This window comes from Anguilla anguilla, chromosome 15, assembly GCF_013347855.1.
Source record: "Anguilla anguilla isolate fAngAng1 chromosome 15, fAngAng1.pri, whole genome shotgun sequence".
Lineage (NCBI taxonomy): Eukaryota > Metazoa > Chordata > Actinopteri > Anguilliformes > Anguillidae > Anguilla > Anguilla anguilla.
Genome location: NC_049215.1, coordinates 12,541,639 through 12,560,518, shown reverse-complemented (window position 1 = coordinate 12,560,518; position 18,880 = coordinate 12,541,639). Strand labels below are relative to the sequence as shown.

Sequence of the window (18,880 nt, the reverse complement as noted above, 5' to 3'; positions counted from 1 at the left end):
CATCTCCCTGAGCTCCCTCTCCCTCCATCCCTTCATCTCCCTGAGCTCCCTCTCCCTCCATCCCTCCATCTCCCTGTACTCACTCTCCCTCTATCCCTCCATCTCCCTGTACTCACTCTCCCTCCATCCCTCCATCTCCCTGTACTCACTCTCCCTTCATCCTTCGGACAGTCGCTCAGATGGACCACGGGCCCGGGGTGTGTTTTGGTGGCTCTGTGAAAGAGAAGAAAGAGAAATGTGGTTTCAGATGCTGCTGCCCCCTCCAGCCCCCAGTAACACTCAGATAATGACACATTCCAAGCCACTAAGGAGCCACATCACATCCCCTGGTGTGTCTTAACATAGCTAGCTAATTAAATCAGAGAGGCAGAAGGTCCAAAGAGCATTTGTCCGATGTGTTTGATGGTTACAGCAGCCCAGCCCCGCCTCAGTCCACAGTGTAGCTCTGCAGCACGTCTGATCCCCCTGAGACGGAGGAAGTAATTAAAGCTTCTGACTGGGCGGAGCCATGGCCTCGCACAGGGGCGAGGGCCCAGCTCTGTCTCAGCCCTGTGTCTGTCAAGCATTTTCTGCTGATGTCACACATACACACGTATTACCTCACCCAACAGATCAGGATTATCAGGGCCAGATCAGACACACAACTGAAAAGATAAGATCGGTGAGTTATACATGAGATACATATTAAAATGCAAGGGTTTTCAGCTGACTTTTAAATAGACAAAAAGGACAGTGCAACAATAAACTACAAATTGATTTTACTTATCTACAGTAATATTGTTTGACTCATTCTGAACCTCATGGTGAAGGAAAACAAGTGATGTAAAACAGCAAACAGTTGGAGAATCAGGGTTAGAAAAAACAAGACTCAAAAAAACTTCAACATCACCATAACCACAATGGCAAGGGGAATGCGCAACGTCCTCATTATTGATAGGGCACATGAATTACTCTGCTGTTCCAGCCCCTGACCTCCCCTCGACTTTCGCCCGCCATGATTATCTTTAAGATATGAGAACAGCTGCAGCTAGGCAAGTCAGATCAGATGGTGCAGGATGCAAATTCTCACATCTTGTCACACATCACACACCACACCTCACAATGGTGCATGTGGAGAGCCTCTGACTGTCTTACAGACTGTCACAGCAGCTCATGAGCCAAGATGGCAACTGTAGCGGGTACCATTCTGGCTCAAGGAGCGATCAGTATGAGTGCCTGTGCTTGTGGGGCTGGCAGCCACAGTAAGGGTTCTCTGAGGCCCTCCCTGAAAATAGTGAACATGCAGGAAACTCAGACTCTCCAGAGGAATCCAATATTAAACTAAACAAAAGAACCAGGACCATGTTGCTCTATGTGCTATTTACACCTCAGGGCTGATTGGCTGTACAATTCAACTGAAGGGAGGAATCCCTTGGAGCAGAAGGTGTTCCCAGCCACTGATATTATCAAAAGGACTCAAATCTCAGTGCCCTCTGGTTTTACTGGAGGAATCGGAGAACATTCTGAACAGTAGAGGAGCGGAAATCTCATCAGGAAAGAAAAAAGACCGATACTAGCCCATCTGTGGGCAAGAAGGAGATGGGCAGTGTGCCTAAGAATCATGGGGTCTAAATACACTATTGCCAGCTCCCTATATACACACACACACACACACACACTCATACACACAAGCGCATGTGCGCACAGACACACACACACACACCATACACACAGAATCCAAACACAAACCCACACACAAACTCAAACGCACACACGCCCACACCCACCCACGCTCACAGCCACACAAACACTTTTTCCTGTAAAATTCTTTAGTTAGGCTCAGTCTCCATGGTCCTCACCCCCCGCCGTGCTCTCCCTGACTCATCAGTCCGCTCCTGCTGCCGATGCAGCACGACACAGGTCACCCTCCTCACTATGGTAACAGAGATGCATTCCTGTGCACGCAGAGATCTGACCTATATTGTCTGAAATCAGAGCTTATGAACACAACAGAGACCTGCAATTGGATAGCTTTAACCTGTAAACAATTATATTGCAACACAAACACATAATTATCATTATTATGACTACACTCATTTCAGTAGTTATACTTTAAAAAAATCAAAGGTAAATTAGGAAAGAGCACCCAGTAGACAGAACAGGAATTTGTTTTTCTCTGGACTACAGAGGCTCCAGAATCACACTGATTTCAGGGTGCTTGGTAGTTTGTTTTGCAACTTGTGTTTTTTAATAAACACAGAAACAAACAGCGACCTCATTTGTTTTCACACCACAATGAGACACAGTGCCTATAAACTTTAGAAAGCAATGATTCATTGAAAACTGACATGCAATAAAGCATGTATGTAATGGAAAAGAGACCATGTGGTGGAATCATACGTGAGGATTACATGAGCACACTGAATGGGGTGAAACAGTGACTTTCAAACCACTTCAGTCTGTAAGTGCTACCTCCAGTCTGCTTAGCACAAGATCTGTTCGGTATTACTGTGTGAATTATGGAGGGTGAAAAATAATCACGATTTTAACAAAGCAGCACCCCTACTCTTCCCCAACAGTGATGAAATCATCAATTCTGTATCTTTCATTCATTGATTAAATGAATTTTGAACAAAGGTTCAAAGGGGGAGCTCTTCCTGAGATGAACTGTACGTTCAATAATAAAAATTTGCCGGAACAGAAATTATAAAATGCCGCAATGAAATCGGCTTCCTTGGAAAAGTAAATATTAAATATTCTCAGAGGCTCTGAGATTATTGGTGGTGTTTGTTTTGCTGTTTTTAACGTGCAGTTATTCTGAGACCGCTCGTCTCCCGCTCGTGTGTAGAGTGCACAAACTGCCTCGCAGCCGTGCTCACACAGGTACAGAGCACCGCAGAAACCTCTCCATGGCTGTGAGCTCTGGTTCTGAGCCGTGCTCACACAGGTACAGAGCACCGCAGAAACCTCTCCATGGCTGGGAGCTCTGGTTCTGAGCCGTGCTCACACAGGTACAGAGCACCGCAGAAACCTCTCCATGGCTGGGAGCTCTGGTTCTGAGCCGGGCTCACACAGGTACAGAGCACCGCAGAAACCTCTCCATGGCTGGGAGCTCTGGTTCTGAGCCGTGCTCACACAGGCACAGAGCACCGCAGAAACCTCTCCATGGCTGGGAGCTCTGGTTCTGAGCCGTGCTCACACAGGTACAGAGCACCGCAGAAACCTCTCCATGGCCGTGAGCTCTGGTTCTGAGCCGTGCTCTCACAGGTACAGAGCACCGCAGAAACCTCTCCATGGCTGTGAGCTCTGGTTCAGAGCCACGCTCACACAGGTACAGAGCACCGCAGAAACCTCTCCATGGCTGGGAGCTCTGGTTCTGAGCCGTGCTCACACAGGTACAGAGCACCGCAGAAACTTCTCCATGGCCGTGAGCTCTGGTTCTGAGCCGTGCTCACACAGGTACAGAGCACCGCAGAAACCTCTCCATGGCTGTGAGCTCGGGTTCTGAGCCGGGCAGTGTCTGAGAGCAGAGGGGCACATCATAGGAAATCAAGCACATTCGTGCTCGCGTCAGGCCTGTCAGAAACGACGTGAACCAAACGGGAAGAAACGGCAAACAGGTTGCAAGCGAAGAAAAGTGGTGAAAGCCCGGTGACACAAGGTGATAAAGCGGCAGCAATAAACCGGGCAGAAAGACACCCAGCACCTGGGAGCTTCATTAGCTCAGTCATGAAAGCATGATCGAACTGTCAGCATTTTATTAATGCACTTAATGCAGCGTTGGTGTGAGAAGGCTCCTCATCAATTTTAATAAAGTTGGCAACCTGGAGGCAGTTAATCATGTGTGGAGGTCAGGATGCTCGGGGGACTGAAGAACACCGTTCTCGATTCCAGTGATTCAAGTGAGTGTGACACAACTGCTACTGGGAGGTTTCAGACGAGTTACCCAACCCGGTGGGGCATACATTAAATGTGAACTGGGTTAAATGCATACAATATCCCGCAAAGCTAACAGTGCAGAACATGATCAGAATTGTGCCACAGCACTATAGAAAAATAGTATCCGTGTCATGTGAAAGCCATTGTTTAGTACGATGGATATTTGTGACAGGAATGCTGTATATAATGGCACAAAATTACAGTGGATTAATATAAACCGAACGATACAATTGAAGTGCAAATTTGATTTGTGAAGCTGATTCATATTTCAAAGGACAGAAATGTCAGCCTAGCACAAGTCTGATTTATTTTTGCATTTTGCCTCAGCATCGTTTGTAGTTTTTTTTTTTTTTTTTCCCACCTCGTGTGGTTATGTAACATCAGACAAACTGAATAAATCAATGGGGCTAGAATTCAGTGTATCACTGATCTTATAGAGACACAGTGCATTCATCTGTCTCTCTGCTTTTTGTGTAAGCTCCAAATATAATGTTCACCACAGACCATTCTCAGAAATTAATTTAGACATTTTAAGTCTTAAGTTTCAATTCAACCTTATTTCTACGGAATCCTGTAACATTAGAATACTCCAATAATGAAAACTGACATTTTTTGTTACTCAGTTAAAATGTATCCTTTTCAAGACAAAAAAAGGCAAACCAGCCAGACAAACAATGCAATAAATACTATCCCAATATTGGAATATTCTAAAGAAAGGCAGCTTGTGCATAGCGCTGAGTAAGGGAGGAGAGTGATACCCTGTTCTGCTGCTGGCGTGCTGAGCTCGGGCGGCTGGCTCACCGCTTTTGAAACATTCTCAGACTGGCCCGGCTCTTATTGACGTTTCATGACACGTCCCGACAGTTTGAGAGCCGCCCAACTGTGGCATCAGCCTAATTAATGGAACGGCAAACATACCCTCAGCCAAGGAGAGAGATCTGCATGTGTCTCCATCAGCAGGTCCGACACTGCAGTCTCTCCCTTTTCCCCTTCAAACTTGGACTGGACAGCACAGACATTGACAGATGACTGTAAGACGATAAAAGTCCTTTTTTTGGGGGAGCCTTCTGGCAAAAAGCTCTTGACGGTGCAGAAAAACCATCCCACACACGCAAGACTGATAGGAGTGTGTTGTGTGTGTTCGTGTAACTGTGCCCTTGGAGCTGTAGCCTGGCTCAATTTCAGCACTTTCACGCTTCGTTCCCTCCCACCCTGTGTGAGCGTGCCTCCACAGACACACACAGCCATCGTACACAAAAGATAAAAACGCAGCTCATTTTCCTCTCTGCTCACCCATTTTGGCCAGGCTTTCCTTCGGAACAAACCACTGAGTCTGCTCTTTAATCTTGCGTTATAGTCATTGGCCATACCACTGTGTTATGAATTATGCTGTTAATCTATAGTCAATGGCTAAATACTTAGTTTATGCATAAGCTTACGTTCTAACTGTGTTGAATGGTGCAACATGTTTAATTTTATTAGCGCACAAGTTGTAGCTTAGCAGAGATTTATGTTGCAACTAGGCTTAGTTCATACTTATGCATGACAGGTGCAACTGGCCACAGGTCATCAGCACCACAGAGCACTGAGTTTGCAGTTGGCCCAACAGGTTAAATAAAGGAAAATAAATAAATAAATGAATAAAGAATGCTCCCCCTCCTCTCTTGGCCTGACCTGTTATTCAACAGTGAACTTCCCCAAAACAGACTATTCAGTAACAGTGCGATCTTTACTTCACCGTCACTGCATCACATTACACTTCACCATCATTGCCTTAGATTGCATAACTTCATCACCATTGCATTATATCACATTCACTTTACAGAGCCTGTTATCCAACATGCCCTTTAAAAAAATAGAGAACATCGGTGTTAGTCCCAGGGGTACAAAAGTGTGATATCACCTAGAAGGCACAGTAGGCCCATTTATAATCAATTAGGGTAATATTAGTAAAAAAAACAATTAGTATTGTGAACAAAAGTAAATACCACTACACAGCCAAGCTATCTTTATCAGACGTACAAATAGAAGAAAATTCAAAAAGACATTACCGTCATCATCATCATCACCATCATCATCATCACCATCACCATCGCCCTGATCAGCACATGCCGGTGCCGTATTAGTGGATTGGGGGAGTGTTCTACAATAGCAAGGCAGGACACTCACAGTTCTATGGCCTTGTTCCACATGATGACGTATCCAGACAGGACGAAGGACTCGATGTTAACAATGTGCGTGTTCCCACGTTCCGTGCCCACATACAGCCATTTACTCTGGAACGGCAGGTGGCAGAACGTAATGCTGGAGAGAGAGAGAGGAGAGAAAAGTACATATATCACCTAGAGGTTTATTATGAAACAGCTGCACCCACGATGCCAAAAGATCCGGCGCAAGACTGAGAGAGTGTCACACTTTCTCACTGCCAGGGGAACAATGTCACTGGAAGAGGCCAATTATACTGACACAGGCATCCCTTAAAATAAAAAAGTCTTCACTACTTAATTACCGGTTTTACAGTTCAGTCATGTCACCATTCACCACAATTTAAGAAAAAAACTTATCTCAAAGACAGAAACAAAGAAAGTAATGCTTGCACTTACATACATGTCAAAGTTCATAAACATGGTCACTGATATAATTTGGTATCATTTAGACATCTAGACATCAGAGTTTAGACTATGTTCATACAGTATGATATGTCCAGGTATGTATATTAAAAGTTTGTCTAACAAGATTAAGCATATGCCATTTAGAATAGATGCATTTTGCTATGTATTTCTAAAGCTATTTATATTTCAGAAATAAATCCTTGCATGTGCGCACACACACACACACACACACACACGCACACACACAAATACACGCACACACACTCATCACTTATTCAATCAGCTCTGGATTGTCATTCTTTGGAGAAGAATGCGTAACTTAAAATCAGTTAATCAATAAGTAATTACAGCCTGCTTGTCAGGTAGGCCCAATCTCACACGTTATCAACTGTCAAATTCCCTCACGCAGCATTCAGAGCATTTGGCTTTTGTTCGTCAAATTGAGAGGATGTGTTGCCGTGGTAATGCATGGTCAGGTTTGTTCCTACACGGCCACAAAGGGATCAGTGTGTGTGCAGCTTGTTTTAATCAATCCCAAAGGCATCAGTCCGTACACTTAATCTCCTGTATCTCTATACCTACTTGCTTCATTCATTTGCATAACTATTGTTAGAATGCTTCACTTATTAAAGAACGATGCTAATTAAAGTGACTCATCAAGAGGTGAAAGAAAAGAGAGCAGCACCGTGGACCGTCTGAACCAGCTAACTGAAGCCTCCAGACTCAATCAGCGCTGTGATTAAGGAGGAAAACTAGCCGGTGACATGCATCCATTACGGGCTCTGAGAGTTATCAGAAGAGCCCTCACTGCTTCTGAAATCAGCTCTTCAGCACTGACACTGCGGAGGCTACCCATCGCACCCATCAAGAAGAAAGCCTTCCTTACATCATCAAACCCGAGCTCAGCGGGGCCAGAGTCATCTGATCTAAAAAACCTACATCAAGATAATGACACCAATTATTGATTCCAAAAATGGTTTCCCTGTGTGTTATATCTGCCGTTCATATTTCAGTATACATGCAAAGCATTACTGCACAGGCTCATGCACCATCTGGCTACCTAAACTCAGGCACTTCTCCCCCATAGAAGGTGACGACATTATGCTAAGTCAAAAGCATAGACAGATACATACAGTAATGCAGATAGAGTGGACATTCTATACGTACAAATGATTATTTGTATACAACTTCCCCTTTGTCTCTGCAAACAGAATGGCCCGATCATACACACAGCGCAAAGCTCATCGCAGCCCGGGCTGTGGATCGGGGAGACCACAGACGAGCACGCGCTCTGCTCAGGGGCACGCGATGCCATTCCTGTCCTGTAACTGCGCATCTCTTCCCCATGTTCTGTACCGTCAGGGTAATGGATGATCGGCATTAGGCGTGAAAATGCAATGCACTCTGGGAGCACATTCTCCAGCCCGTGTGGCATCAGCGAAAATACAGAGGCTGCATTATTTCAGCTTTCCTCTGATAGGTTTCCGGATGATTTCACTTGCGTTCAGCCAACTGATAATGTCTTATTTTGGCAGATGCTGGGCCATATCGATTCACGTGGACCACAAAACTGAAAAATGCTGCAATCGCACTCTACGTTCAAGTCAGGTTAATTAGACACAACTCACATTATCCATGTCTGTACATATACAGGTGGAAACTCTGGCCTGCCCTCGTATTGATATTAGATTTACCAAGACAACATTCAGACACATTAGACTCAATTGGTACATTGCCAAAAGAAACCTAACCACCGTTTCCTACTTATTGTTTTCACCTTATTTCATGTTGAGGGAACTCAAGCCAATTCTAATTAGTCTTAAAACAGAAACACTTGAGCATAATATGTAATTAACATCAGGCATAACATAGTAATTATCATTATATAAACATGCACAAGAGCCCTTCAATTAAACACTATGATAGACACGTAAAACATCCATGCATATGCATCGATTTCGCTTGGCTGGCTGTCACAATGGAGTATTTTAGAAATATTTTCAGCATCAGTATTAACCAGAGTATAAGTGCATACTATTTTGGTCGCAGCCGAAAATAACATGCACTAAAGCGATATCACAGCTTGTACAATTTAGCGTTGCGGGGGATCGACTATGACCTGGCAGGTGAGCATTATATTTGTCAAAAATCAGAGAGGGTCTGTTGAGGTCATGAGAAGGATAAAAACATCAAAGCCTTCCCTCAAACACTGCAATCATACATACACATCTTCAGAGAAACAATCATACATACACATCTTCAGAGAAACAATCATACATACACATCTTCAGAGAAACAATCATACATACACATCTTCAGAGAAACAATCATACATACACATCTTCAGAGCAACAATCATACATACACATCTTCAGAGCATCCTCATACACAACAATCATACATACACATCTTCAGAGCATCCTCATACACAACAATCATACATACACATCTTCAGAGCATCCTCATACACAACAATCATACATACACATCTTCAGAGCAACAATCATACATACACATCTTCAGAGAAACAATCATACATACACATCTTCAGAGCATCCCTCAAACACAACAATCATACATACACATCTTCAGAGCATCCTCATACACAACAATCATACATACACATCTTCAGAGAAACAATCATACATACACATCTTCAGAGAAACAATCATACATACACATCTTCAGAGAAACAATCATACATACACATCTTCAGAGAAACAATCATACATACACATCTTCAGAGCATCCTCATACACAACAATCATACATACACATCTTCAGAGAAACAATCATACATACACATCTTCAGAGAAACAATCATACATACACATCTTCAGAGCATCCTCATACACAACAATCATACATACACATCTTCAGAGCATCCTCATACACAACAATAACACATACACATCTTCAGAGAAACAATCATACATACACATCTTCAGAGCATCCTCATACACAACAATCATACATACACATCTTCAGAGAAACAATCATACATACACATCTTCAGAGAAACAATCATACATACACATCTTCAGAGAAACAATCATACATACACATCTTCAGAGAAACAATCATACATACACATCTTCAGAGCAACAATCATACACAACAATCATACATACACATCTTCAGAGCAACAATCATACATACACATCTTCAGAGCATCCTCATACACAACAATCATACATACACATCTTCAGAGCATCCTCATACACAACAATAACACATACACATCTTCAGAGAAACAATCATACATACACATCTTCAGAGAAACAATCATACATACACATCTTCAGAGAAACAATCATACATACACATCTTCAGAGCAACAATCATATATACACATCTTCAGAGCATCCCTCAAACACAACAATCATACATACACATCTTCAGAGCATCCCTCAAACACAACAATCATACATACACATCTTCAGAGCAACAATCATATATACACATCTTCAGAGCAACAATCATGCATACACATCTTCAGAGCAATTGAGCTATCGCTTAACCTGCAGACTCAGGAACTACAGCTGTTGGGAAAATTCAAGAGCAGAGGGAGGAAGGGAGGGGGGCAGAGAGATAGATAGATAGATAGATAGATAGATAGAGAGAGAGAGAGAGAGAGAGAGAGAGAGAGAGAGAGAGAGAGAGAGAGAGAGAGAGAGAGAGAGAGAGAGAGAGAGAGAGAGAGAGAGAGAGAGAGAGAGAGAGAGAGAGAGAGAGAGAGAGAGAGATATACACCGGCCACAGAGTCAGGGTAGCATCCACCCAGAAACAAACAATAACAAGATAAAGAAAAAGAGAAGAGCTGGAGGCATGGAGAATGTGGCCTTCTGAAAGTAAGGGTTTGATTGTAGTGAAGATGAATCTGTGCATCCGATCATAAATCTAAAGAGGGTGAGACCAGGGCCTCCGGGTTTTGGAAGGCAGGGGGTTCAGCCAGCAGGATCTACTTCGGGGCTCAGGAGCAGGTCTTTCCTCAAATCACATGAGGAATAAAGCATTTGTCAAAGGAAAGGAGGAGAGATTGATTTCACAGCTTGCCTGGCTTTGAAGAACAGAGACCGCAAAAAAAAAAAAAAAAAAACATCATCAGACGGGAAAGCAAAAGGTTCCCATTGCAATAACAATGTCAGGTGACTGGGCTTCAGTGTGTGGACTCCCTCTCCTGCTCTGACTGGGTATGCAGGTTTGTGTGTTTTTGTATTGAGATGAGCATGGGAATGGCTGGATGCAGAAACCTATTATCACTAAAAGAGCCAAGGCTGCCGGTTTGATGGCACATTCAGCTCTAATAGTCGGCTCAGCTAAACGGCGTACCTCATTTGACAAAAAAGCTTGTTGAACAACCAGTGGTGCAGTCAAAGAGTAGAAATATTTTAAATCATTTTGTCACAGTCATATATGTGCATTTGTCAATTTGTGACATTTTCGTACCCATTTACTATCGTGGAATGGGGCCCTACCGCCAGATAAATTGCCCTGCATTGAATAGAACAGCATGACACTAATTGCTTTGTTTTGAAGGCTGAATATAGCTTGTCTGTGAGCATGAATGCAATTTGATCCACTGTATCTGCCGCCTATCATCCTCATCTCAAACTGCCATCTGATGCATGTCCACTGCTTTCCCTGAATGGACACACTGACTGTGAATATTTCTTCTTTCATCAAATTTGCACTGATCATTGACGTTGAGTCAATTAAAATAATGGCATAGACAGTACTTTTCAGATCTGTCACTTTTTTTTGTTGCACACACAAACACACACATGCATGCACACACGTGCACACACACAGACACACGAGCTCACATATGCATTCACACAAACAGTCATGATGGAATGCGTAACCCGGTAACAGCAGGTCAGTGAGAAACCCTGAATCAATCACAGAACCTTCCGGCTAAACCCCGCTCCTCCGTCTCCCCCGCCCCGCTCGCATCACAGGCCTGCGGCTGTAGGGCGTGACACAAGTACACAAACAAGTCTGACGGTGGGTGTTTGCGGTATGTCGTCGGGAGCGGAAAATAGATTTAATTAAGCGATTTAATTCAATAATATACATCTTACATTTCTACGGTGGTCACTGTAATGGTATGCTTTATTAGAAGTGATATTTTAGAGAAGTCAGAGGCTATCCTGTTGAAACTACAGCATTGAAATGAAATTGGCTTCCAGAATTCACAAAGGGCAGCCCTGCAGTGGGGAACATTCAGATAACTCCTTTCTCCGTTCTTTTGAACGCTGTGGACGCTTCAGAAAAGAGCTGGAGAAGTGCCGATGTGAGGTTTATAAACTCTGGCCTTCTGAGTTATAATTGTAGTTGTAAATCATAAAATTTTGTGATTTGAAAAATTTGTGATTTGCATGACACACCAAACTAGAGAGAACTCAGGGAGAACAGATGAGGGCGAGAGATTTCAGTAGAGAAACCTTTGATTATGAGTCCATAAAGACGGACAGAAACATAGAGACACAACATATCACTAATTTGAAAAGCAAGGTAGCAAAAGAGTCTGCAGAGAAAGCTTAACCATTAAACATTTCCATTAATTTAATGTTTTCAGTCTTTTGGAGTGCTGCTCACCCTTCAGATGTAATGGAGTAAAACTCCTTAAACTTTTTTGCCTGATGCTGATAAAAGTTTTAAACTCTTGTACTTTTCACTTATTAAAAGTGAGAATCAGCTGAAGCTAAAGTTGGTACATCTCTTGAACATCTACACCAAACAAACACATCCTTCTGATACTAAACATTTACAGCACCATAATTTGTACACCCTCAGGTACGTTGTTCAGAACCATCTACTGTATGCTGCACCTTCAGGAAACACTGTATAAAAAAAGCGTTCTGCTCTGTCTGTGTATGTGTGTGTCTCTGAGTGCTTTTGTGTGTTTCTGTGTGCTTGCACATGTGTGTGTATGTAGGGCGGGTTTGTGCATTTGTTTATCGTAAATGAGAATTAGTTCTCAACTGGTTAAATAAAGGTCTAATAATAAAAATGTGTGCATGTATGCGTGAATATGTCCTTTGTGTATGTGTGTGAATGTATGTGTGTGTGCGTGCATATGTGACCATTTGTGAATGTGTGTCAGAGAGTGAGTTTATCTGTGTGCGTAAGTTTTTTTGTGTGTGTGTATGTATGTGTGCGGGTGGGTGCGTGTGTGCGGGCACGTGAGCACTCACCGCTCTCTGGTGAATTTGAGCGAGTGCAGGATGGCCGGGCGTTTTTGTCGCAGGTTCCACAAATGGAGCGTGTCGTCCGCACAGGCTGTGACCAGCGCCCCCTATAGGAAGTCATAATGGAACATGGAAAAGCAATCAGCACAGATTTTGTCTATTTAATTCCATGTTTAATTTCTCAAACAGCATCATGTTACGCCCAGTCAAACCTGCTATTACATCTACCAAGTAAGAAAATAACAAAAATGACATCATGCTGCAGTTAAACTGTTCTAAATGTTTTTATTTTTTAAAATTTTGTTACAGCAATGAATCACATACAGCATGTGTGTGTGTGTACATGTGCATATGTGTGTGTGTGTGTGTGTGTGTGTGTGTGTGTGTGTGAGCACATGGCATGCGTGTGTGTGTGTGTGTGTGTGTGTGTGTGGAGGATCATCACTGATGTTTTTTCACCGTTGTTCAAATTTAAATTCAATTTCCTGTGCAGGGAAAGAAAATAGAAAAGATAAGGGAATATTCCCTTACTGTTTTTACTGTGATATAACAAGCTGAATATGTTAATGTTTAACACAATATCTATGTCTACTCCCCAGGAGGTTCTTAATTGTACCTCTTCATGAATTGTGAATCCATTTGTGGTGTTTTTGTGCAATACTCTAGACAGATAATCTGGCTAAATCATTCAGAGACAGGCAAACAGTGTGCAGATCATTGAACCCTTCCTTTTTAATGTGAGTGCCGCCTTATCGTGTTTACATGGGTCAGTTCCATATAGTCTGACAGCATTAACTCCGATATGCTCAGTAAATCCATGTCAGATTTGATTGACCCTGTACATCGATCTAATTGCAAAGCACCTTCAGGTAATGAAGTTACACAATACTGTGTATAATGTGATTTCTCAAAGCGTGCTTTCCCCCCCTCATGTAGCTGACCATTATCAATAATCCTAAGTGTGTTGCTCACCAGGGTGACCCTCCCCAGACACACTACAGTGTGGGTATTTACACAAGCCAGGCCTCAGGCTGCTCAATTTCATCAATACACTGGTGAGACAAGGCAAGGGGAATCAAAGAGGAGAGATGGAGGCATGGAGGGAGAGATAAAGGCAGAACGAGACTTGACTTTCAAAGTCACTTTGTGGAGAAATGCAGTGAGGAGAAACGTTACATAACTGCAAGAGAAAAATAGAATAATCAAAAATAAATACCACAAAAAAAAAGTCACAGGTTAAAAGAAACAGGAGATTGACACTCAGAGCATTACAGTGCTAACATCAGACTCTCTCCTGCATCTGTCACAGACAGGGAACACAATGGGGAACACAATGTCCTGAATCCCATTACGATGTCCAGTGATGAGCCTTCAGATCTTCACCTGATAGGCTTCCCAACAGACACAATACCAACCAGAACCCTGTTTTATTATTAAAGTGCAATATTTATCATCTGAATCTGCCTCACACAGATGGAACACACCTGTACCTGAGCTGCTGGTTGGTTTATTAATCAAAATGAAAAACCATTTGTGTCCTGTAAAATTCATTTTCTTTTTGAAATAATTTAAATGTATGTGTGCGTGTGTGTGCGCTGATTCTTGTGCATGTGTGTGTCCATGTGTGCATTTCAGAGAGAGAGAGAGGGTAAGGGTGAGGGAGAGAGAGAGAGAGAGAGAGAGAGAGAGAGAGAGAGAGAGAGAGAGAGAGAGAGAGAGAGAGAGAGAGAGAGAGAGAGATTTGGCACCAAATTAAAGTCAGAACAGACCTCTGCAGAGATTAACAGCTTTGCTCCAACGCCTTGCTCTCTTTTTTCTTGTTATATAAACGTCTGGATTTTTTTATTTTTTAAGAAACAATTACAACAACCATTCGTGACACAACCTACATGTTAGAATTTGCATTTCCAAAAGATAGAATCACATTCTAAAAGATCAGAGGCAGTTTGAGCATTTCGTTTAGTTGACTTGCTCTCTCCAACACCCTCAGATCTGGCTGTAAAGGTCTACAAGACACAGCTTATTATTCTCCAATAAATAGCACCACAATCCCAGCCTGTATTATAACTGTAAATGGACTGCATTTATATAGCGCTTTTATCCAAAGCGCTTTACAATTGATGCCTCTCATTCACCCATTCACACACACACTCACACACCAACAGTGAAAGGCTGCCATGCAAGGAACCATTCAGCTGTCTTACACAGGGACACTTTGACACGCCCAGGGCGGGGGATCGAACCGGCAACCCTCCGACTGCCAGACAACCGCTCTTACCTCCTGAGCTATGTCGCCCCCTCTATAGCACTCTTCATATTTTATATGTCTATAGCATCATATTGTATACATCCCACATATCAGTGAGATCTTAATGAAGATCTGTTGGCGATTCTGGAATGAAGCCATGTATGGTGTCTGTTGGAAAGCAATGTCATGAAATAGATCAACTATTGAGTTGCTGTAGCAATCTCACTTTATTGTTCCTGCATTTTGTCTTTGAAACTCTTACAGTTACTCTTACACTGTCTTCTGTCTGGAATAAAATTCCATTGATCATTAACCCCTTAAATCGCACAGGTCGGAGTGGGTTTATTTGCATTCTTTCTGGTTTTTTTTACGGTGAAATTATCAATCAGTCCGGTCACACAATACACTACTTGAAAGTTGTAAAACTCATGGTTCTATCTCTATAAACTATTTTACAAAGTCAATGTTTTAGCAACAACAATTCATAATTTGTAACATGTGGGGTAGCAGAACAAGCTTGGGGGGTCCTCACCTTTTTTTGTTTTGTTTTGGAACAACACAGACAGAATGGAGAGGGAGGAGGGTGACAGGCAAGGGGAAAGCAAGCAACTTTTAAGCATACTTCTTTCACGAGCATATATTATACAATATATTGAATTTTACACCTCTAAAGACCCATAATATAATTTAGTTTTCGAGTGTCCTTTTCGAGTATCCAAATGGCCTTTTTGGAAACCTGCCTAGACATAGCTCAGAAAAAAACATGCAGAATGTTCATTTCTGATGGTTTTGTCAAAATGTGAGCGAGGATTTGTCTAGCATTGTGGCTGTGGCAGCATTGCCACAGGCACAGCAACAAGCATTTGCATCCACTGAAAAGAAAAACAGAAGAAAAACTTCCACTTCCACTGTATTTTAGCATCTGTTACTTGTAATATTTTGAAAATATTCCAAAACAAACTCACATGGGTTACCTTTCAGTAGAGACCAGAATTATGTCTGTAGTCAAAAGAGTTTAGGAACAGTAACCATTTTATTTTTGGTATGTCATTTTCAGGCTTGTGTTAAAAAGGGGGTGCTACATAAGGGGGTAAATAGAGGTCTTCTTACCAAAATATGTAAAATTTCATGAATGAACTCTGTTCCCCTCCAGGATGCTAAATGATGCTCAGTCAAACACAAATTTTTGTCCTCCTTTCCAAAATGATCATTTAAATTTAGAAGGTGCATTCAAAAAAACACCAGGAATAATATCAGCTCCAATCATATTTTTAACTTCTATTTGTATTATGCTAGTCCATGAGAACAGTTGGCTAACATCCATGCCTCTCTGCAACATTAGAAGCAGTTTTTAGCTTCCAAGCCCACAATGCATTGCGGATGGATCAAGCGTTCATGGCAGAGGTTTTTAACAGCAGCCCTGTCTGGTATATTGGTGTCATATTCATTAGTGTGGCAGTGCAGTACCTTTTGGCATGAGAGAGCAAGTCTGGCACTTTCTCTGAGAGTCTGGCACACAGTGTTTCTCCCCATTAACAAAGTCGAAGCCACTCCTCTCCCAGAACAACCTCCTTGGCAATAATATGCCCAAAACAAAGCAACGCACACGGACGTGTGCTAGATAAGCAATCTGTTACTACTGCAGTGCCACTATCTGTTGTGATTACTATATGCGTCAACAATTTTATACATTTATTTTAGTCCAATGATCACATTAAATCAATTCAATCATCATTTTAAATGTATTTGCCAAGTACGAGTACAATTTTCCATGCTAAATCTCAAACAAGTTAAGCAGTTGGTATCCATCCACATTAACTACATATCAACAATACAAGGACTGACAGAAAAGCCTGCACTTTTGATGCCCATCAATCCCAGAATGCCTTGCCAGGGTGGCGAGTCAGGGTCGCTCTTACCTCATTGATGAGGAACTGCAGCTGCAGGACGGCCGCTCCACTGTCATGCTGGCAGTAGCAGTCCACGCCGGGACGTCCCAGTCTGATTTCATCATCAAATCAAGGATTCCAACACACATGACAAATAGGTCTGGATGGGGAAGGCCCAACCCAGATAAACGCTGAACACAACCACACCGGGAGAGGCATGTACAGACAAACACTTTACCTCAGTCACCTGTAGTAAAAATAAAAAACTTAATACTTAAAGGTAAAAACAAGATCATTAAATCCTCACACTCTGTGACAGACACAACTCTTTATCAGTATGACACTGCATATACACAGTAATAATAATAATAATAATAATAATAATAATAATAATAATAATAATAATAAATAGCAATTTCATCCCAGACATATCACTTTTCTGAGCCATTGAGCTTGTTTATAAATGCTGAAGAAACGCAGCTTAAACACAAGCCTGGGAAATGGAGAACTGGCCTACATACAAAAGAGTATGGAATCTAACTGGCTATTTCCCCCAGTCCAAACCTATACTAACCATATCAACACAAGGAAGTAAGTTATGACCATTAAACTAGTTACACAATAAGCTGCACTGTAAAAATGTGGTCTTAGTGACATTAAAAAGCAAAGTAAAACTATTTTCGGCTGGTCAGAAGATAGCAGGGTTTTGAGATGAGTATCTGTCATTTCACTTTTGATCCTACAAGGAGAATCTCTGTCTTTTCCTCATTTAGCTTTAGAAAGTTTGTGCTCATCCACAAGTTGATGTCAGTGAGACAGGCCGTGAGGGCACTCAGAGTTTTGGGATCATCTTGTTAAACAGATATGTACACCTGCGTGTCATCAGTATGACAGTGATAGCTGACATTGTGATGACTTATGAGATGACCGGATGACTGGAGGGAGCATACACAGAGAAAATATAATTGAGCCAAGAATACTTCCTTGGGCAATGCCAAGGTCAATATTCTCAGTACTTTCAGATACCAGTTCGCCCAGACTGACAGACCCACCTCCCTGTTAAATATGAGTGGAACCAGTTAAAGACCCTGTCAGAGAGGTCAACCCATTTCTTCAGTCCATCAATTAAATCACTGTGCTCAATAGTGTCAAATGCAGTGCCTAGAAGAACAAGCAACGACAACGACTTTCTGTTGTCATCAACAGAAAGTCGAAGGTCATTAACTACTTTGGAGAGTGCAGTCTCAGACAGTACTGTGGTTGGCACGAACGCCTGGCTGAAATTAATCTAATACATTATTGTCGTTCAGGTGAATTGTCAATTGACTGAGAACAATCTTCTCCGAAAGTTCACTAAGGAAGGGAAGATTGGATATGGGTCGATAATTGTTACAGACTGCACTGTCCAATTTGGATTCACCACGGCAGTCTTGAAAGCTTTAGGGAAAATGCCAGATTGCAATCATGAGTTGATAATCATAATTATGTCTTGGGAGCAGCAAGAGAAGACCTTTAAAAAGCTTAGTAGGAATAGGGTCAAGGGAACATGTGGATGACTTCCTCTTCCCGATAATATCACTAATAGTTTCTTCATTAGTCACATCAAAAACTTCCACTTTAGATGAAGGGTGGCGAGAAGGGAGATCCCAAGGAGATGGAGCGATGGGATCGACAACACCAGCTCCAATATTTAATATTTTTAATTTTTAATTAAAATTCTTTGGATTTAGAGACAGAGGCCTGGTTGCTCAAAAAAGTAACATATTTGAGATTTAAAAGACTGTCAATAGTCAAGAAAAGAAATCTGTGGTCGTTGCGATGTTCAACAATGACTCAGGAGAAATGGGCTAGTCTCTCTCCGTGGGACAGTGGGGGCAAGCGGCCACAGATGGATAGAGCAGGTACATTTAAAAACAGATACAAGGCAAACATGCAGATAAAAGTACACAGGCTTTGCTCTAGGCAACTGCACAGCGTAGGACTCAAAATAACAGTAGTTAGTGTAGAACAATTTGCTTT

General features: G+C 42.2%; 1 protein-coding gene across 10 annotated transcripts in view; it reads right to left on the bottom strand.

The window, feature by feature from the left end:
- The window catches only part of LOC118214040 (syntaxin-binding protein 5-like), a 99,520-nt gene that overhangs the window by 43,101 nt on the left and 37,539 nt on the right, over nt 1-18,880 (bottom strand). For all 10 annotated transcript variants that reach the window (XM_035393443.1, XM_035393445.1, XM_035393451.1 and 7 more), the window contains exons 3-6: nt 16,892-16,973; nt 12,731-12,831; nt 6,088-6,222; nt 150-213 (exon numbers count right to left, since the gene is read on the bottom strand). In XM_035393443.1, coding sequence (XP_035249334.1) covers nt 150-213; nt 6,088-6,222; nt 12,731-12,831; nt 16,892-16,973 — 382 coding nt within the window. The remainder of the gene's footprint in view (nt 1-149; nt 214-6,087; nt 6,223-12,730; nt 12,832-16,891; nt 16,974-18,880) is intronic.